This window comes from Equus caballus, chromosome 26 (assembly GCF_041296265.1).
Source record: "Equus caballus isolate H_3958 breed thoroughbred chromosome 26, TB-T2T, whole genome shotgun sequence".
NCBI classification, from domain to species: domain Eukaryota; kingdom Metazoa; phylum Chordata; class Mammalia; order Perissodactyla; family Equidae; genus Equus; species Equus caballus.
Genome location: NC_091709.1, coordinates 38228336 through 38243771, shown reverse-complemented (window position 1 = coordinate 38243771; position 15436 = coordinate 38228336). Strand labels below are relative to the sequence as shown.

At 44.5% G+C, this 15436-nt stretch overlaps 1 protein-coding gene across 8 annotated transcripts in view; it reads left to right on the top strand.

Annotated features, from left to right (window-relative positions):
- The window catches only part of RUNX1 (RUNX family transcription factor 1), a 263885-nt gene extending 248978 nt beyond the window's left edge, over window positions 1-14907 (top strand). For all 8 annotated transcript variants that reach the window (XM_070252582.1, XM_070252579.1, XM_070252581.1 and 5 more), the window contains 2 exons: window positions 3729-3890; window positions 9944-14907. In XM_070252582.1, coding sequence (XP_070108683.1) covers window positions 3729-3890; window positions 9944-10419 — 638 coding nt within the window. In that variant the 3' untranslated portion in view covers window positions 10420-14907. The remainder of the gene's footprint in view (window positions 1-3728; window positions 3891-9943) is intronic.
- Window positions 14908-15436: the final 529 nt, after the last annotated feature.

Here is a 15436-nt window from a genome sequence, read left to right as displayed (position 1 = left end):
AAAAAAATTAGTCAGACACATTGAGCATTTAATATGGCCCAAAACTGTGATACTTCCTTTATATATAGCTTATCTCACTTATTCCTGTTATTCTTTGAAGTAGGAAAAGTATGGATCAGAGAAAATAAGTGACTCACCCAAAGTCATATAGCTAGTTTACGGGGAAGGCAGGATTCAAACCGAAATCGGTCCATGACGTAAACTAGGTGCTTTCCTAGCCTGCTCCTCTCAGAGGCAGAACACAAGCATGCAATAAATACCACTACGGTTCTTAGCTCAAACGTAGGAACAGCTGTTTGCAAGTCCAGATTAGGCAGATAATCCAACAGTTTGCCCGGATACAGCCCATGGTCCCCCCTAGCTGTAACTCCCTGAAGGCAAGGACTCAAATCCATTCACTGCTGAGTCCCCAACATGGTGGCCCTGGTAAAGCAAAAATGCTCCTTGGCAACATGAATGAATGAGGAAATGAATAACTTCATGAACTTATGAATGAATGAATGAATGAAGCAACTCTCAGCATGATTAATGCAATAGGAAGAAGCCTTTCCAAGCATCATATAGTCCTGGGATCTTCACTAATATCACACTATAAGCTCCAATGGGGCCAGGACCATATTGGTCTTATTCATCACTCTCTTACCAGCTAAATTAGCACATGCCTAGCACATAGGAAGTTTTCACTAAACTTCTGTTCTTTTTGATGGATTGACTTGTCAGAGGCAATCCCTTCAAGAACAAGTAGCCCTACTCTCTGGAGAACGACTGACCGTGGTTCTTTTCCTCAACTTATGACTTCTGGATAACCCCCACCTTATCCCTGTCTGCTTCCTCTTCCCAGAATGCACATATTTATTATTACAAGCCCCATTCTTCACCCCACACCTCCACCTGATTATTCTCTGACTGTTTAATATACAAGATAAGCAGAGAAGCACTGTGTACGACCTATTTGAATTAGAATCCTGTACTGTCATATTGGAAGGGGCTAAGAGATGATCTCCTTTCAGAGATGAGAAGAAGAAAATGTGAGCAAGTAATCCAGGGTCACCCCGCAGACAGCCCCAGAGGCCACTTCTCCTGCCTCTCAGTCCAGTGCTTGGGGCGGCCCACAGCACTGCCATCTCTATACTTGCCTTCATGCGTTCACACTGGTCCCATGAGAGCAAGGACGGAAACTGAATAGTAAACTCGGCAGACACCATATTATTGGCCCTCAGTGTTTTGTTCTGGTTTGGTTTGGTTTGGTTTTTGGTTTTTATTAATAATACACATAGAAGAAAATACCCAAAAACGACATGAGAAGCTTGCCATCACCACCTTCTGGCCCACCACTGGCAATGAACCCAAGGACAGTTCCCTGTGGTCACATGAATGAAAACTGATCGCCGAGGGGGCCTTTGAGTCTTTAGTGCTCTGCCCCCTCTAACACTGGAAAGCTAAGTTGGGGTGGGAAGGAAGATGTTGAATCTAAAACCCTGTGTTAAAAAAAAACAACATGGAACTTGGACTTTAATCATAAAGATCATTTTACCAAAGCATATTTTTAAAAGGCTGTGAAACATTATGCAACGTTTGCATGGTTTAATTATGAGTTTAGAAAAGCCTAGCACAACTTTTTCACTACAGTAAAACATGACAGAGCATGAATCATGGCCTAATACTTTATGCTTACTGTGGTTTTAGACATGGGGTTGGGGTGCTGGGCTGTCTACACAACAAGGCATGAATTCTGTACCGCAATTCACACCCCGGAGGGCTTTATGACAATTATAAAACCTCTTTTGTTTGCTTTATAAATGATTAAAATAGTTGAGTACTATATATTCACTTAGCAAACATGTGTATCTAGGACATATGCAGGTCTTAGAGAAAATATGAGTATACAATTTTTTTTCACTTAGAGCAAAATACTTGTAGTAACACAAGAATATTGAACAATCTGCTATTGCTATTTGCTTTCAATTATCGGGAAGATTGTTAGCTGTAAGATCATGCAGGATCTCTGACTGTGGTTGAACGTTTATTTTCCACTGACTTTAGAATGAACCAGCTCTCTTATCGCTTACCATCTCCTCAAATTTTCTAAAATTCAGAATGAAATGAAGACGTTTCCTTAATGTAGATTTCAAAGATCCTAAGTTAAAATATTTGCCCAGATTTCTCAAACTTTTTTAAAAATTCAGTTATTTTAAAGAAAAGAAATAGGTTAGTATGAGGGACAGTAGGGGCTGTCGGGAGAAGAGCGAGGAGGAAGCCTGGGGTCTCCAAATGCCTGATTCTCTTGTCCACTATGACAACTTCAAAGAGAAAAAAAGAAAAGGCAAATCTTGCCTGCCGGAAATGAAAAACCCCTGGAGGGAGCAGATCTGAATATTTTATAATGGGTAGGAATAACTCATTTCCTTATGTCACGGCAGAGACAAAACCTACACCCGGTATTTTCCCAAGGAACTTTGCTCTTTCTAGATATACTCCCAGCATGAGGAAGCCCTGGCCATGAAGACCCTGGGGAGGTAGATGGTTCGCCGTCAGCCTTGCCCACAAACAACGGGGGACACAGAGAATATTAATGTTCAACCCTAAAGAAATGTAAAGCTATTTTGTGGTGGGACAGTGTTCAATTTAAATTTCCTCAACATTTTGCCTAAGAATAGAAGGGGTTTTTTCCTCCTCCTTTTCATCTGTCACAGTGTGATGCTTCTGATGTCTAAGACTCCTGTGAATGCTGCAGTCAAATTTACAAAGACCATTTTACCTAACTCTTCTGAAGTCAGACTTTCGTTTCTTCTCTATCCCAGCCCTCTTTTGACGGCAGTCTATAAAATACTTGCTCAACATTCGACCCTGTAAAAGTTGCAAACTGGAGGTCTTGAAAAGGAGCGGGTCGCCTCAGTTGGTCTGGGTGATGGAGCCAGCTCTCTGCTGCTGGGTTTGTGAACTGGTCCTCAGGCCTCATTGCTAGTTTCCCAGCGAGACCTTTGCTGTGGTTCTTGGAAGAGAATCCACCTAAATAGAAAACATGTAAAAGCCCATGGACTATTTTTGCCAAAGGTACAAAAAAATACCGAAATTCCATGTTCTTTTTTTGCTTACGAAGTACAGATAGGTGACCACCTGAGTTTATAAAGTGTTTATGATGGTGCTAATTGTAATTATTCGTAAGGCTGTAATTGAGCGGTCAATACCTGCTGTAAGTTCAACAGTGTGAACATAAACACTCCTACCTGGAAAGCATAATCAACTCCTCTCATCATTATCGTCATGATTCCATAAAACCTTTGGAAGGAACAGTTATCAGATGAAAGTCTTCAAGAATCAAACACAAACTATATTTCAGTATCTTTTGGGGGAGAAATCATAGAACAACACCAAATACTTAAGTAGGCTTACTGAACACTGGTAAACAGGCCACAGACATGTATAACATATTTAAACAAAGGTGACTACAGTCATATGCCACATGACGACATTTCAGTCAATGACAGATCACATATACAAAGTGGTACCATAAGATTAGTACCTAGTTGTGTAATAGACTATACCAACTAAGTTGGTGTAAGTATACTCTATGATGTTCGCACAATGGTGAAATCGCCTAAGCACATTTCTCAGAACATATCCCCATCAAGAGGCAGTGCATGACTGGAGTTTCTTATTAACAGACTTTTTATTTTTTTAAATCCCGCCCCACTCTACATGTAACTGACCTCCCTGATTCTCTGCAGATACAAGGCAGATCCAGCCATCCCCACCGTGGTCCTACGATCAGTCCTACCAGTACCTGGGATCGATCACCTCCCCTTCTGTACACCCAGCAACACCCATCTCACCTGGACGGGCCAGCGGCATGACAACCCTCTCTGCAGAGCTTTCTAGTCGACTCTCAAGTAAGCTGCTTGAAAACACACTCTGAAGTCACACTAGGGTGGAAAGTTCGGGAGACTAGAGGAGATGCATGAAGGGGTTGGCAGTCATTTTTAATTGGATAAAATATGTTTTAAAGACAAGGTTGTCTATCTCTAAGTCCTACACCCATGCACTGATTTTCCTTGACACCCAGAGGCAGAGATTATGGATGTGGAGACGGAAGTGGCTTGCAGAAGTGGATTCCTTGGAGGTTGCTCACATTTGGCAGGCAAGGGTGGCAGCTTGAGGGTTAATAATATAAAAGGCCAACGTAGTCTGCTTCTAGAACTCAGACGGGACTGGTCCAGCTGGTGGGGGTGAGCTTTCACAGGGCACGTGAACAGCACACTGGGGTGCATGTGGAATGGGAAACAAGGATACCCCAAATGAGACATTTCCGACTAAGCTGCTCATACTGGGTTGGAGGAACAGAGTGGGAAGCTCAGGTGTCGTGGTTAGCATAATTGTTGTTAATACGAGCTCATTAAATATTAGTCATTTAACCTATGAGACCTCTGGGCTTGGCACTCACTCTTGCTCGTGGGCAGGGAAATCGGAGTTACAGAGAAAAATTCCTTTGTTGACAGCAAAAGAAGAAACTCCCTGTTTGGGGCTTTGAAATTGGAGCTGGACCAAACTGTGAAAATCCCTCAGAGAAGTTCAGCCTTACGAAGCCTGCAAACACCCTTCATGTGTGTTGGGGGGAGGGCGGCTGTTTTCACTTTTCAGCTCTTGGGATCAGATTATAGCAGATTAGGGGGAAGGGTAGGGGCAAAGGTGTCAAGTCTGCCATTTTAAACACTGTATAATGTTGTGTTTTGCAGACAATGGTGCTTACCTGAGATTTCACCAAATGCTCTAGCTTCTTCTCAGAGCTTCAGAGAGTACCTTCTCAGAGCTCCTCAACAGCAGCACTATTGCCATTTGGGGCCGGATAGTTCTTTGTCGTGGGGGGCTGTCCTGTGCAATGTAGGATATTTAGCACTATCTCCGACCTCTAGATGACAGTAGCAGCCCCTAATCATGGCAACCAGAATTGTCTCCAGACATTCTAAATGTCCCAAAGGCCAAAACAGTCCCCTAGTTGAGAACCACTGCCTTCAAGTATTCTTGGGCACTATAGTGAAATAGGAAAGCCAACATAGTTGCTCAGTTTTCACAGTATTTTTGGCCATTAATGCCAAGATTTTCATGGCACCTCCTGGGCGAAGGAGCTGAGGGAAAAGCATAGGAATTACGATGTCTGTCCAGCTTGTTGTTTTAGAAGTTCTGTTCCCTCAGGACTGGTTTGATTCCAAAGGCACTTGTCAGCTTTTATTGATTCTTCTCAGTGGCACTGCTCTGCCCACTGGCTATGGTCTACATCTGAAAGAATTACTGTTTTCCTTGGAAATGTCCCTGCTGTGGGTCTGTCCCTTGGAATTTATTATGTAAGTCTTTTGACTTGGTCACCACCCAAGATCGGCACCTTATAGTCCAAGAACCCTAGGGGCCAGCTGCTCTGGCTGACCAGTGTTCACAGGCAAGGGTGACTTTTTTTTTTTTAAAGGAATGAGTAACATGTGTACTCCCAAATCTCATATCGGTTACACTTTTGAATAACCTAGGCTTCAATGACCCAGGGAGTATGGAAGGATATTTTATGGCACGAGGGTGTGAAGCAGATAAAAACCATGTCCCATTTTAGCACCCAAGAACGATCCTCTGCTGTCGTGGAGGGGGGACCAGAGAGAATTGCAGATGAGCTTTCGCCAGTGGGGGAGAACAGCGGGGGCGCCTGCTCTTCAACTTGGCAGATCGCCCTCTGAGAAATCAAGCCTGGAGCACAGGCCTGAAAAGTGTTGTCCTAGGCTTGGGGGCAGGAGGGGGTTGGGACACATAAAAGAAAGTGGCTGCCTGGCCGCCAGCTTTGAGAACCCGACACTGCTCTGTGCTGGCCCTTCGTCTTAATCTCGCCTCCCAGCTCTGTGCTCTGCCCCCTGCCTGCCCCCGGCTCCAACTGGGCTTCCTTCTGCATGGGGCACTTGCACTCTGTCACTCTCTCTCTCTCTCTCCTTCCTTTGCAGACAGACTCCACACCTTGTCTGAAAACAGTTGTCATCTGGAGGTTTTCTTTTCTTTTGCTTTTCTTCTTTTTATAAAAAAATTAATGTTCAGCTGCCAACCTGGGAGACAGACAGCATGCATTAATCTGAGTCATGCAAAAGATCCTTTTAAGGCAGCCATTATCTGCTCCGGCTGTTTAATCCTTCGGGGGTAGTGGGAGGGGCCCGCGTGGGGCTGCTTTCCTCCACGTCAAGTTGCGGAAGGAAGGCTTGAGCCGTCACGGCAAATATTTAGCCCCAGCGGTGGGGAAACATTTCCAACCAAAATACCTGAACCTCCTAATCCCCAGATTTCCTACTCTTTAAAAGCTCCCTGTGAATACCAGGGGTCCCCACCTCTGTCCACACTGCTACTGAATAAGGGGGCACCAGGCCAGCCAAAAGGACAGATGAGCTATGGCCGGGTGGGTGAATCGTGCATGACTGGTGGCGCCTGGTAGAAGGTGTCAGACTAGACATAAGAATGGAAACAAACATTTGACTAGATCATTTGAATCTAAGCATCTAGAGGGCCGAAGTTGTTTTATTTTCAAAATGTGCATAAAATATAATTTGACCAAATGGATGGTACTGTGGAGACAGAAGCAGAATCACGGGCAATATTTAAGATCTTCCAGATTTCTGCCCACAAGTGAAACTACTATTTCCCTCTGACAGCTGAGACTGTAACATCATCCCATTACTTATGTCCATGACAAACCATGGACTCACTCAGGATTCCAGTAACTTGGTCCCATCACCAGGTTACCACGTAGTAGCTGGAACAGACTGACAGAACATGTCCAGACATTGCCGTGAAACAGAGTGACCTTTCATTCATTTTCCCGTGGATTCACCTTTTTGTCTCAGGGCAAGTGAAGCAGGAGGAATAATGGCTGGAGTCATTTATTTGTGTTCGGAGTATTGCATCAGATGACAACAAATTGATCGTATTGCCTAATGCTTTTCCTCCTGCCTCGGCTTCTCCCTAGACTATAGAAATCTAACCGGAAAAATGGAGTAAAGCTTCCTGTTAACACTCAAACATGTCACAGCTGTCCGTGGGAGCAAAAACAAGTGACACGGGGCTTGCTCAGAGATGGCCCCAGTGAGCGGGCAGGGACAAACACTGTGGAATGAGGTGCGGCCTGGCTTCAGGACGAGCAATGGCCATGGCAGGGCAGCTCTAGAACCTCTGTCAGTTTACAGCTTTTTCCCTGCCCACATGTCTGACTTGCTTTGAAAAGATTAACAGGAGTGTCTGTTTGAAAGTCAGACTCCTGGTTTCCTCATTAGTGGAGAGATTTGCTGCAGACTTCGGTTGTTTCTATAAACTTTAATTACCTCTCTGACGAGAAGTATATCCCTTCAGCACATTCGCCCCAAATTTACAGAGGAGCTCATTTGGAGGGAGGAAGGGACGGGAAGGGGAAGGGACAGGGGACAGGAGACAGGGGAGAGGGGAGAGGAGGCAGGGAGAGAAAGAGAGCGAGAACCAGAACACTAGCTCTCCCTGCTGGAATAATAGGCTTGAAATATGAGGAAGCTGATCAACAGCGGATGCCTTCCAAAAACAGATTAATCCACCCTGGTAGCTTTCCTTTCAGAGCAAGTTTTGGCTCCATCAAGTTTCTCTGTGGGCCAGAACACAAAAGGACACAGGCCACATGCCATCCTGAGCTGGGAGTTATTTTGTATGTTGATTTGAGAACTTAACAAATTTTAAAACATTTCGTTCTTGTCTCTGCTCTGTTTGGTTGCTGTCTTTTGGGTTTGCTGATGTAAAGGCTATAGTCCTGGCCTGGTCATTTAATGAACAATTCTGAGGAACAGAAAGTACCTAGGATGCCATTCTACATCTCCAGCGGTGGTTCTCAGCGGGGGGTGATTTTGCACCCCCCTCACCCCTACCCCAGGGACTTTGGCAGTCTGGAGACATGGTCGGTTGTCACAACACTGGGAGTGGGGGCACTACTGACATCTGGTGGGCAGAGGCCAAGGATCCTACAATGCACAGGACAGGCCCACACCACCCCAACAAATAACTATCTGGCCCAAAATGTCATGGTGCCACTGTTGAAAAACTCCGATCTACAGGACACAGGGAACCCTCCCTGGCACCCAAACCCCCTAGTAGTTCCCAAGGGCAGCCTGTGGTGAATAAAAATGTAGAACGACGTAGTGAAGGACAGCCAAAAGCAGATTGTGAAACTGTAAATGCATCCTAACGAAATGCGTTTTATAGACAAAGCTTTGCCATTCCTGGCAGAATTGCAACGTGTGCAAAACAGGGAGTGGATAAGTCAAGGTCCTGCAGCAATTCATGTTAACAAACCAGTGAAGCACATATTAGAGAATATTAGGTGAAATCGAGGCTGTATTATTTCTAAAAATGTGGAACTAGTCTGAAGGTGGATGTCGGGGAGAAAGAGAGGTATTAGTAGCCACTGACGTTCACTCACAGTCGCTTACTCTGGCATGCATTAGATTGAATCACAGGAAATTGCCAATATTTAACTGTTTGAAGCTTACAGAAATGGCAATTTCCTATGATTCAACCTAAATATTATGTATAATGTATTAAAATGTTATATATTAATATTGTTGTGACACAATTTCATAGGTATGATATATTCTATTAATATTAATCTATTAATGCATCCATTACACTAACAATTATTAATATTAATCTATTAACGCATCCATTACACTAGCAATTATGATAGAATGTTATATGGTGTTATTTATATATTGTTATAATTATATTAATATCATGGATTAAATTTATATTATCACTGGTATATTAATATATTGATTATATAAAGGGCTGGCAAACTTTTTTCTTAAAAAGCCAGATACTAAATGTTTTAGGCTTTCTGGGCCCTATGGTCTATGTCACGACAACTCACCTCTGCAGTGACAGCTCAAAAGCAGCCATAGGTAATACATAAAAGAATGAGTGAGGCTTATTCCAACAAAAGTTTATGTATGGACACTGATATTTAAATTTCATATAATTTGCATGTCAGGAAATATTAGTTTTCTTTTGGTTTTTTCCAACCATTTAGAAAAGTAAAACTCATTCTTAGCTTGTGAGCCATACAAAAGTTGGTGGCAGCTGGATTTGGCAGGTGGGTTTGCTAACCCCAGAATTATATCAATATTATATCTATATTACACACATTATGTCTAGACTATCTGTATTATATATTATAACCATACTACACTGCATACCACATTACATTACATCATATCATATATTACTATCTTCTATTACTAGAGATTATCATACCATCTCCCTGGGCAGCAGCATTCTGGGTAATCCCCCTGTCCCTGGGCAGCAGCATTCTGGGTAGTCCCCATCTCCCTGAGCAGCAGCATTCTGGGTAGTCCCCATCTCCCTGAGCAGCTGCATACTGGGTAGTCTCCCATATCCCTGGCAGCAGCATTCTGGGTAGTCCCCATCACCCTGGGCAGCAGCATTCTGGGTAGTCCCCATCTCCCTGGGCAGCAGCATTCTGGGTAGTCCCCATCTCCCTGGGCAGCAGCATTCTGGGTAGTCCCCATCACCCTGGGCAGCAGCATTCTGGGTAGTCCCCATCTCCCTGAGCAACTGCATACTGGGTAGTCTCCATCTCCCTGGGCAGCAGCATTCTGGGTAGTCCCCATCTCCCTGGCAGCAGCATTCTGGGTAGTCCCCATCACCCTGGGCAGCAGCATTCTGGGTAGTCCCCATCTCCCTGGGCAGCTGCATACTGGGTAGTCTCCCATCTCCCTGGCAGCAGCATTCTGGGAAGTCTCCATCTCCCTGAGCAACGCATTCTGGGTAGTCCCCGCCTCCCTGGGCAGCAGCATTCTCGGTATCCCTCCTGTGGGCGGGCCGGCAGCGGGAGGGGCGTGGCCTCCCTGAACTCCCATCTCACGATATTTCCCTCCCGCCCGCCCCACAGCGGCGCCGGACCTCACGGCTTTCGGAGACCCGCGCCAGTTCCCCGCGCTGCCGTCCATCTCAGACCCTCGCATGCACTACCCTGGCGCCTTCACCTACTCTCCCACGCCCGTCACGTCGGGCATCGGCATCGGCATGTCGGCCATGAGCTCAGCCACGCGCTACCACACGTACCTGCCGCCGCCCTACCCGGGCTCGTCGCAGGCGCAGGGCGGCCCGTTCCAGGCCAGCTCGCCGTCCTACCACCTGTACTACGGCGCCTCGGCCGGCTCCTACCAGTTCTCCATGGTGGGCGGCGAGCGCTCGCCGCCGCGGATCCTGCCGCCCTGCACCAACGCGTCCACCGGCTCGGCGCTGCTCAACCCCAGCCTCCCGAACCAGAGCGACGTGGTGGAGGCCGAGGGCAGTCACAGCAACTCCCCCACCAACATGGCGCCCGCCGCGCGCCTCGAGGAGGCCGTGTGGCGGCCCTACTGAGCGCCCGCGCCGGCCGGCCTCCGGTCCTCGAGGCAGCCAGGCCCGGCGTCCCGGGAGGAGCCTCCTCCAGGCCCAGCCTTCTGTTCTGAAACCCGCATCGGCCCGGCCACCGTCGGGGGGCGCGCGCCCCCGTGACCCCCGTGATCCCCCGGGGACCGGGGAGCTCGCTCGAGGCCGGGCCCCCAGGCCGCCTGCGCTTCTGAAGTCCGTGCAGCTCGCCAGTCGCTGTTGGCCCGTCTCCGAGTTTTCAAACCTGACACGACTTGAGGCCGTCCACGCCACCACCACGTGGACACGTTGTAAGGCAAACAGGAAGATTCCCAGAGGGAAACTGTGAATGCTTCTGATTTAGCAATGCTGTGAATAAAAGAAAGATTTTATACCCTTGACTTCACTTTTTAACCAAGTTGTTTATTCCAAAGTGTGGAATTTGCGTTGGTGGGGGGAGGGGCGGGGGGGGGCAGAATGCAACTCAGCCTGTTTGGCATCTGATTTCATATTTTTCGTTTTCTTTTCCAGCACCTTATAAATTGCAAAATGCGTATTTGCATTTGGGGTGGTTTTTATTTTTATATATATGAATTTCAGCTTGCTTATTTCTTGCTTTGACAATTGAAAGAAATATGATTCCTTTTCCTGTAAGTTTTTATTTAACTTTTCTTTTGGACTTTTGTGTAGTTGTTTTTTGAGGAACAGCTACGGCTTTGGGTCATTTTCAACTACTGTATTCCCACAAGGAATCCCTAGATATTTATGTATCTTGATGTTTAGACACTTACTTATGTGTTGATACTTTTTTTTATTATTTAAATGTGCTTATATTAAGAAGAAAAATATCAAGTACTACATTTTTTGGTTTTGATAGTAGCCAAAGTTAAATGTATCACATTGAAGAAGGCTGGAAAAAAAGGATGGGTAATGTGATCACTTGGTTATCTAAATATTGTTTACATTAAACTCCCTTTCATGTTAATCAAACGAGTTGGTAGCTAATGCAGCAATGTTTTTAAAAGGCTTTTTAGATACTGAGGGTCACTCCAAGGATCTGAAGTATGGAATTTTCTGCCAAGCTCAACAAAGGGTCTCATATCTGACTCCCTCCTTTCAAACAGAAAAGGTCAAATCCGGTTCCAGAGGGTTCAGGTAGATGCCAATAATTGCACCTCTGGGGAAGATTTCTTTTCTGCCTAGGGGTTTGCTCACTCCGTGGCCTCGTGATAATTTCAAACATGCTTTGTAACAAAACGAATCCAAAGTAAGCTGTGTGGAGGAGCAGTATCCCCATGGGAACCAAATGAATGAGTTTAGGGGTTCCTTAACTGCTGGATTCTGGGGTAGGAAGGAGATCATCTGAACACAGAGTTCAGATTTTTTAGTTCCAAGAAAATACTTCTCTTTGATACAGTACCTGTTCATTGACGCAGAACAAAACCTGTAGCTACCTGCAAAGGCTGGAAGTGGAAGGGACTAGATCAGGTGCCTTTGACCCCTGAAGGTCTCCAGCTGAATTGTCCTAGGGTGGGCCCAGAAGCAGGTCTGAAAAGCCAGTTTCCCTGTGTGCTCAGTGGAGTCTCGGGGGAGAGCATCGTCCCAACTGTGCAGGACCCCATCGCGTGCTGCTCGTTCACCACCCATTTTTGCGTTGGTATCACCTGGCTAAAACCCTTCCCTGTGGGGTACGTGCCCTTTTACCCATGCATCAGCATGACAGGGAAGATTCATGTCATTGCTGCCCATGGCTACAGTTCAAATGTATCCAATGTCACTGTAAATTTTATGGCACTATTTTTATTGGAGGATTTGGCCAGAATGCGGTTGTTGTACAACCATAAATACCAACTGCTGATTTTGACCTGTGTGTGCTCAAAACGATCTGGTTGTTATTTAATGTACCTCTTAAATTAGTTGAAACGATTTCAGGTCAACTCTGAAGAGTATTTGAAAGCAGGACTTCAGAACAGTGTTTGATTTTATTTTATAAATTTAAGGATTCAAATTAGAAAGATCTTTGGCTGCAGGCAGCAAAACAGCTGGACTTATTTAAAACAACTTGTTTTTGAATTTTCTTATATATATATATTGATTATTTGTTTTATACAGATGCAGTAGCACTTTGGTAAGAGTTAAAGAGTAGAGCAGTTTGTTGTCAGGCAGGTCATTCTTACCTAGAAAACAGCTAAAGCAGATCTTGGAGAAACTCAGAATATGTTCATTTTCATTTTCGACATAATTCTCCCTCCACAATTCCATTTCATGTTTTATTCTATATTACATTTTTGCAGCAAAATTACCCTCCAATTTAAAATTACCCGCAGTAAGCCTAAAAATTTTATTTCTGAAAAGGATCATTAGCCCATTTACCCCAAATTGAATTTAAATGTTCTTTTCAGGACATATTGCCATATCTGACCTGACAAAATGTTTGGAAAAAATGAAGGAAAAAAAATTTGCATTTTTCAGTTCAATTCTGGTACCTGAAGATATTCCAACTCAAAATCAGCCTAATGCCCTACAAGGAAATCAGATAATATCTCACAGTGAGTCTTCATTCTCAAAGCCAAGTATGAGGAGGGCTTGTCACCTTGCTGTAGACCCACAGGTTTGGCCATTCAGAGTTTCACAGACCCTTATCAGCATATATGGTATTTAATCGTTCCAGAGGAAAAGTGAAATCTTAGTTGTTTTGGAGATAGGTCTCATACGATGCTTTTTTTTTTTTCCTGAGGAATTACATTCATTGCCTTCAGGAAAAATAAGGTGGTCTTTATATCAGGGAGACCCTTAAGCCAATAATGTCATAACTGGATGTATCTGGGAGCATTGGCCCAAGAGAAGAAAGATTAAATAAGCCATTTCTTCTGCTTATTCATGCCCTTATTTATAATTTCCACATAGACACATTTCAGTTCTTATCATTTTTCTATCAGAAAATACTTATATTTCTCTCCCACTCCACCTCCCCAGTATCGCCCTCTTTCTCTCTTCCTCCCTGTCCTCCTTCCCGCCTTTCTATAAGGAGATAGCACATTCCCCCTCCCCCAACACCAAGTGTCCAGAACACAAGGAACCGTAGTCTTCCTCCCTTTACCTAAAGGAACGTGGTGAGTCAGCCTTTCTCCTGCTTGTGGGTTTCTTCCAGCAGAACAGAGACATTGCCAACCATTTTGGATCTGCTTGCTGTCCAAGTGCAGCAACTGAAGCCTTCTCGGGCAAATTACAATCAGTGAGTTAATAGACAGCCTCTGTGCTGCCTAGGGTTTCTGTGCACATAAACAGAAATGCTCTGATTAGAAAGGAAATGAATGGGTTCACTCAAATGTCCTGCAATTTAGGATTGCAGATTTCTGTTCTTGAAATACCTATTTCCTTGGGACATTCCGTCCTAGTGGTTTTTATTTTTGGTGGTTTTTGTTTTCTGGAGGAATGACATGTTTGGGGTCTTTTATACATGAAAAATCAGTTTAACAATAATCTTGGAAAACATTTTTTACATCTGAACAAAATGCCTTTTTGTTTACCTGCAGTATAAAATTGTTTGGGGATTTTTGTTTGTTTGTCTGTCTGTCTGTTTGGAGTTTTTCCCCTCCCTTTAGCCAGATCAGTATTCATGAGGCTGATCATTTGGCATTTTTTTTTCCTTCCAGAAGAGTTGCATCAACAAAGTTAATTGTATTTATGTATGTAAATAGATTTTAAGCTTCATTATAAAATATTGTTAATACCTGTAATAACTTTTTTCAATTTTTTGTGTGTGTTTCTAAAGACTTTTTCTTATGTTTGCTAAATACTGTAGACAAAAAAATGCTTCTTTCTACTTTGTTTATTTTAGACTTAAAAACGAGCTACTTTTTATTCACTTTTGTAAAGAGCTCATAGCATGGTTCCAATTTTTTTTTAAAGTTCACTTTTTGTTTTAGGGGAAATGAATGTGCAAAAAAAAAAGAACTGTTGGTTATTTGTGCTATTCTGGATGTATAAAAATCAATGGAAAAAAATAAACTTCCAAATTGAAATGACAGTATAACACATCTATTGCAAAAGTAACATTGGGAAATGCAGTCCTATTTAAAACAGGCCCAACCTAGTGTCTCTGTGCAGCAGTGGCTGGATCTGTTCACAAAGTATCCTGGAAATTTGTGTTTCTTTCTCCCTGGTACTGACATAGTGAACACTTCCTAAAAAGGAACTGTCAATCTTGAGTTTTAAACCAGATATGATATGAGAGAACACCCCAGAAGCGCCTCGCCAAGGTGTTTCTAGATAGCGCAGGAGACCAGGCACTCCATCGTACATGGGCCAATGCACGTAGTCAGAGTAGCTGCCCCGCCTCTGCCGGGAGCATTCGTCATGCCCAGCCTGTGCAGGGCAGCTGGACTGCTGCTGCCCAGGAACCATTGGAGCGTGTCTTTGTACCACAGTTTCTTCTGTAAATCCGATATCATAACTAGTGAATGGCAAATAAACAGTTTGGCAAGTACGTACACCATATCACATTGGTTTCGTCTTTCTCTGAGACGGAGGGCTGGGAAGCCGCAGGAAGCCCACTGCAACATACAGGAAAATGCCTTCACAAGCAGCTCCTCGCAGGCTGTCGGTCTCCCAGCTGAAATCTGTGCCCTCTCCTCCCAGTGCTCCCAGCGTACCCTGGCTCCGGAGGGCATGATGGCCTAGGAAAGGCCCAGGCTCCTGGGGTGGCTTCTTTGGATAGGAAGGAGCACTGAAGCGTGTTGTAGAGCTTATTTAAAAAAAAAAGAAAGAAAGAAAGAATTATGTGGAGTTTGCAAACACAGAGTGGAAAGAGTGGATGTTCAACCTGAGGTCAACTGCCCTCATCTCCCTCCGTTCCTGTAATTATAGGAGTCAGGCTGGAGGAGTGGACAGGAGATTTGTGAAAGAAGCCCTTCCCTCACCACCACCCCTGTGCAAAGCATTATCAGTATTTCAGTCTCGAGATTCTGTGTGTGACCCAACTCACCTGCAAGCCAAGAACCACTGTCGAAAGCTCCTTCCCAGTTCT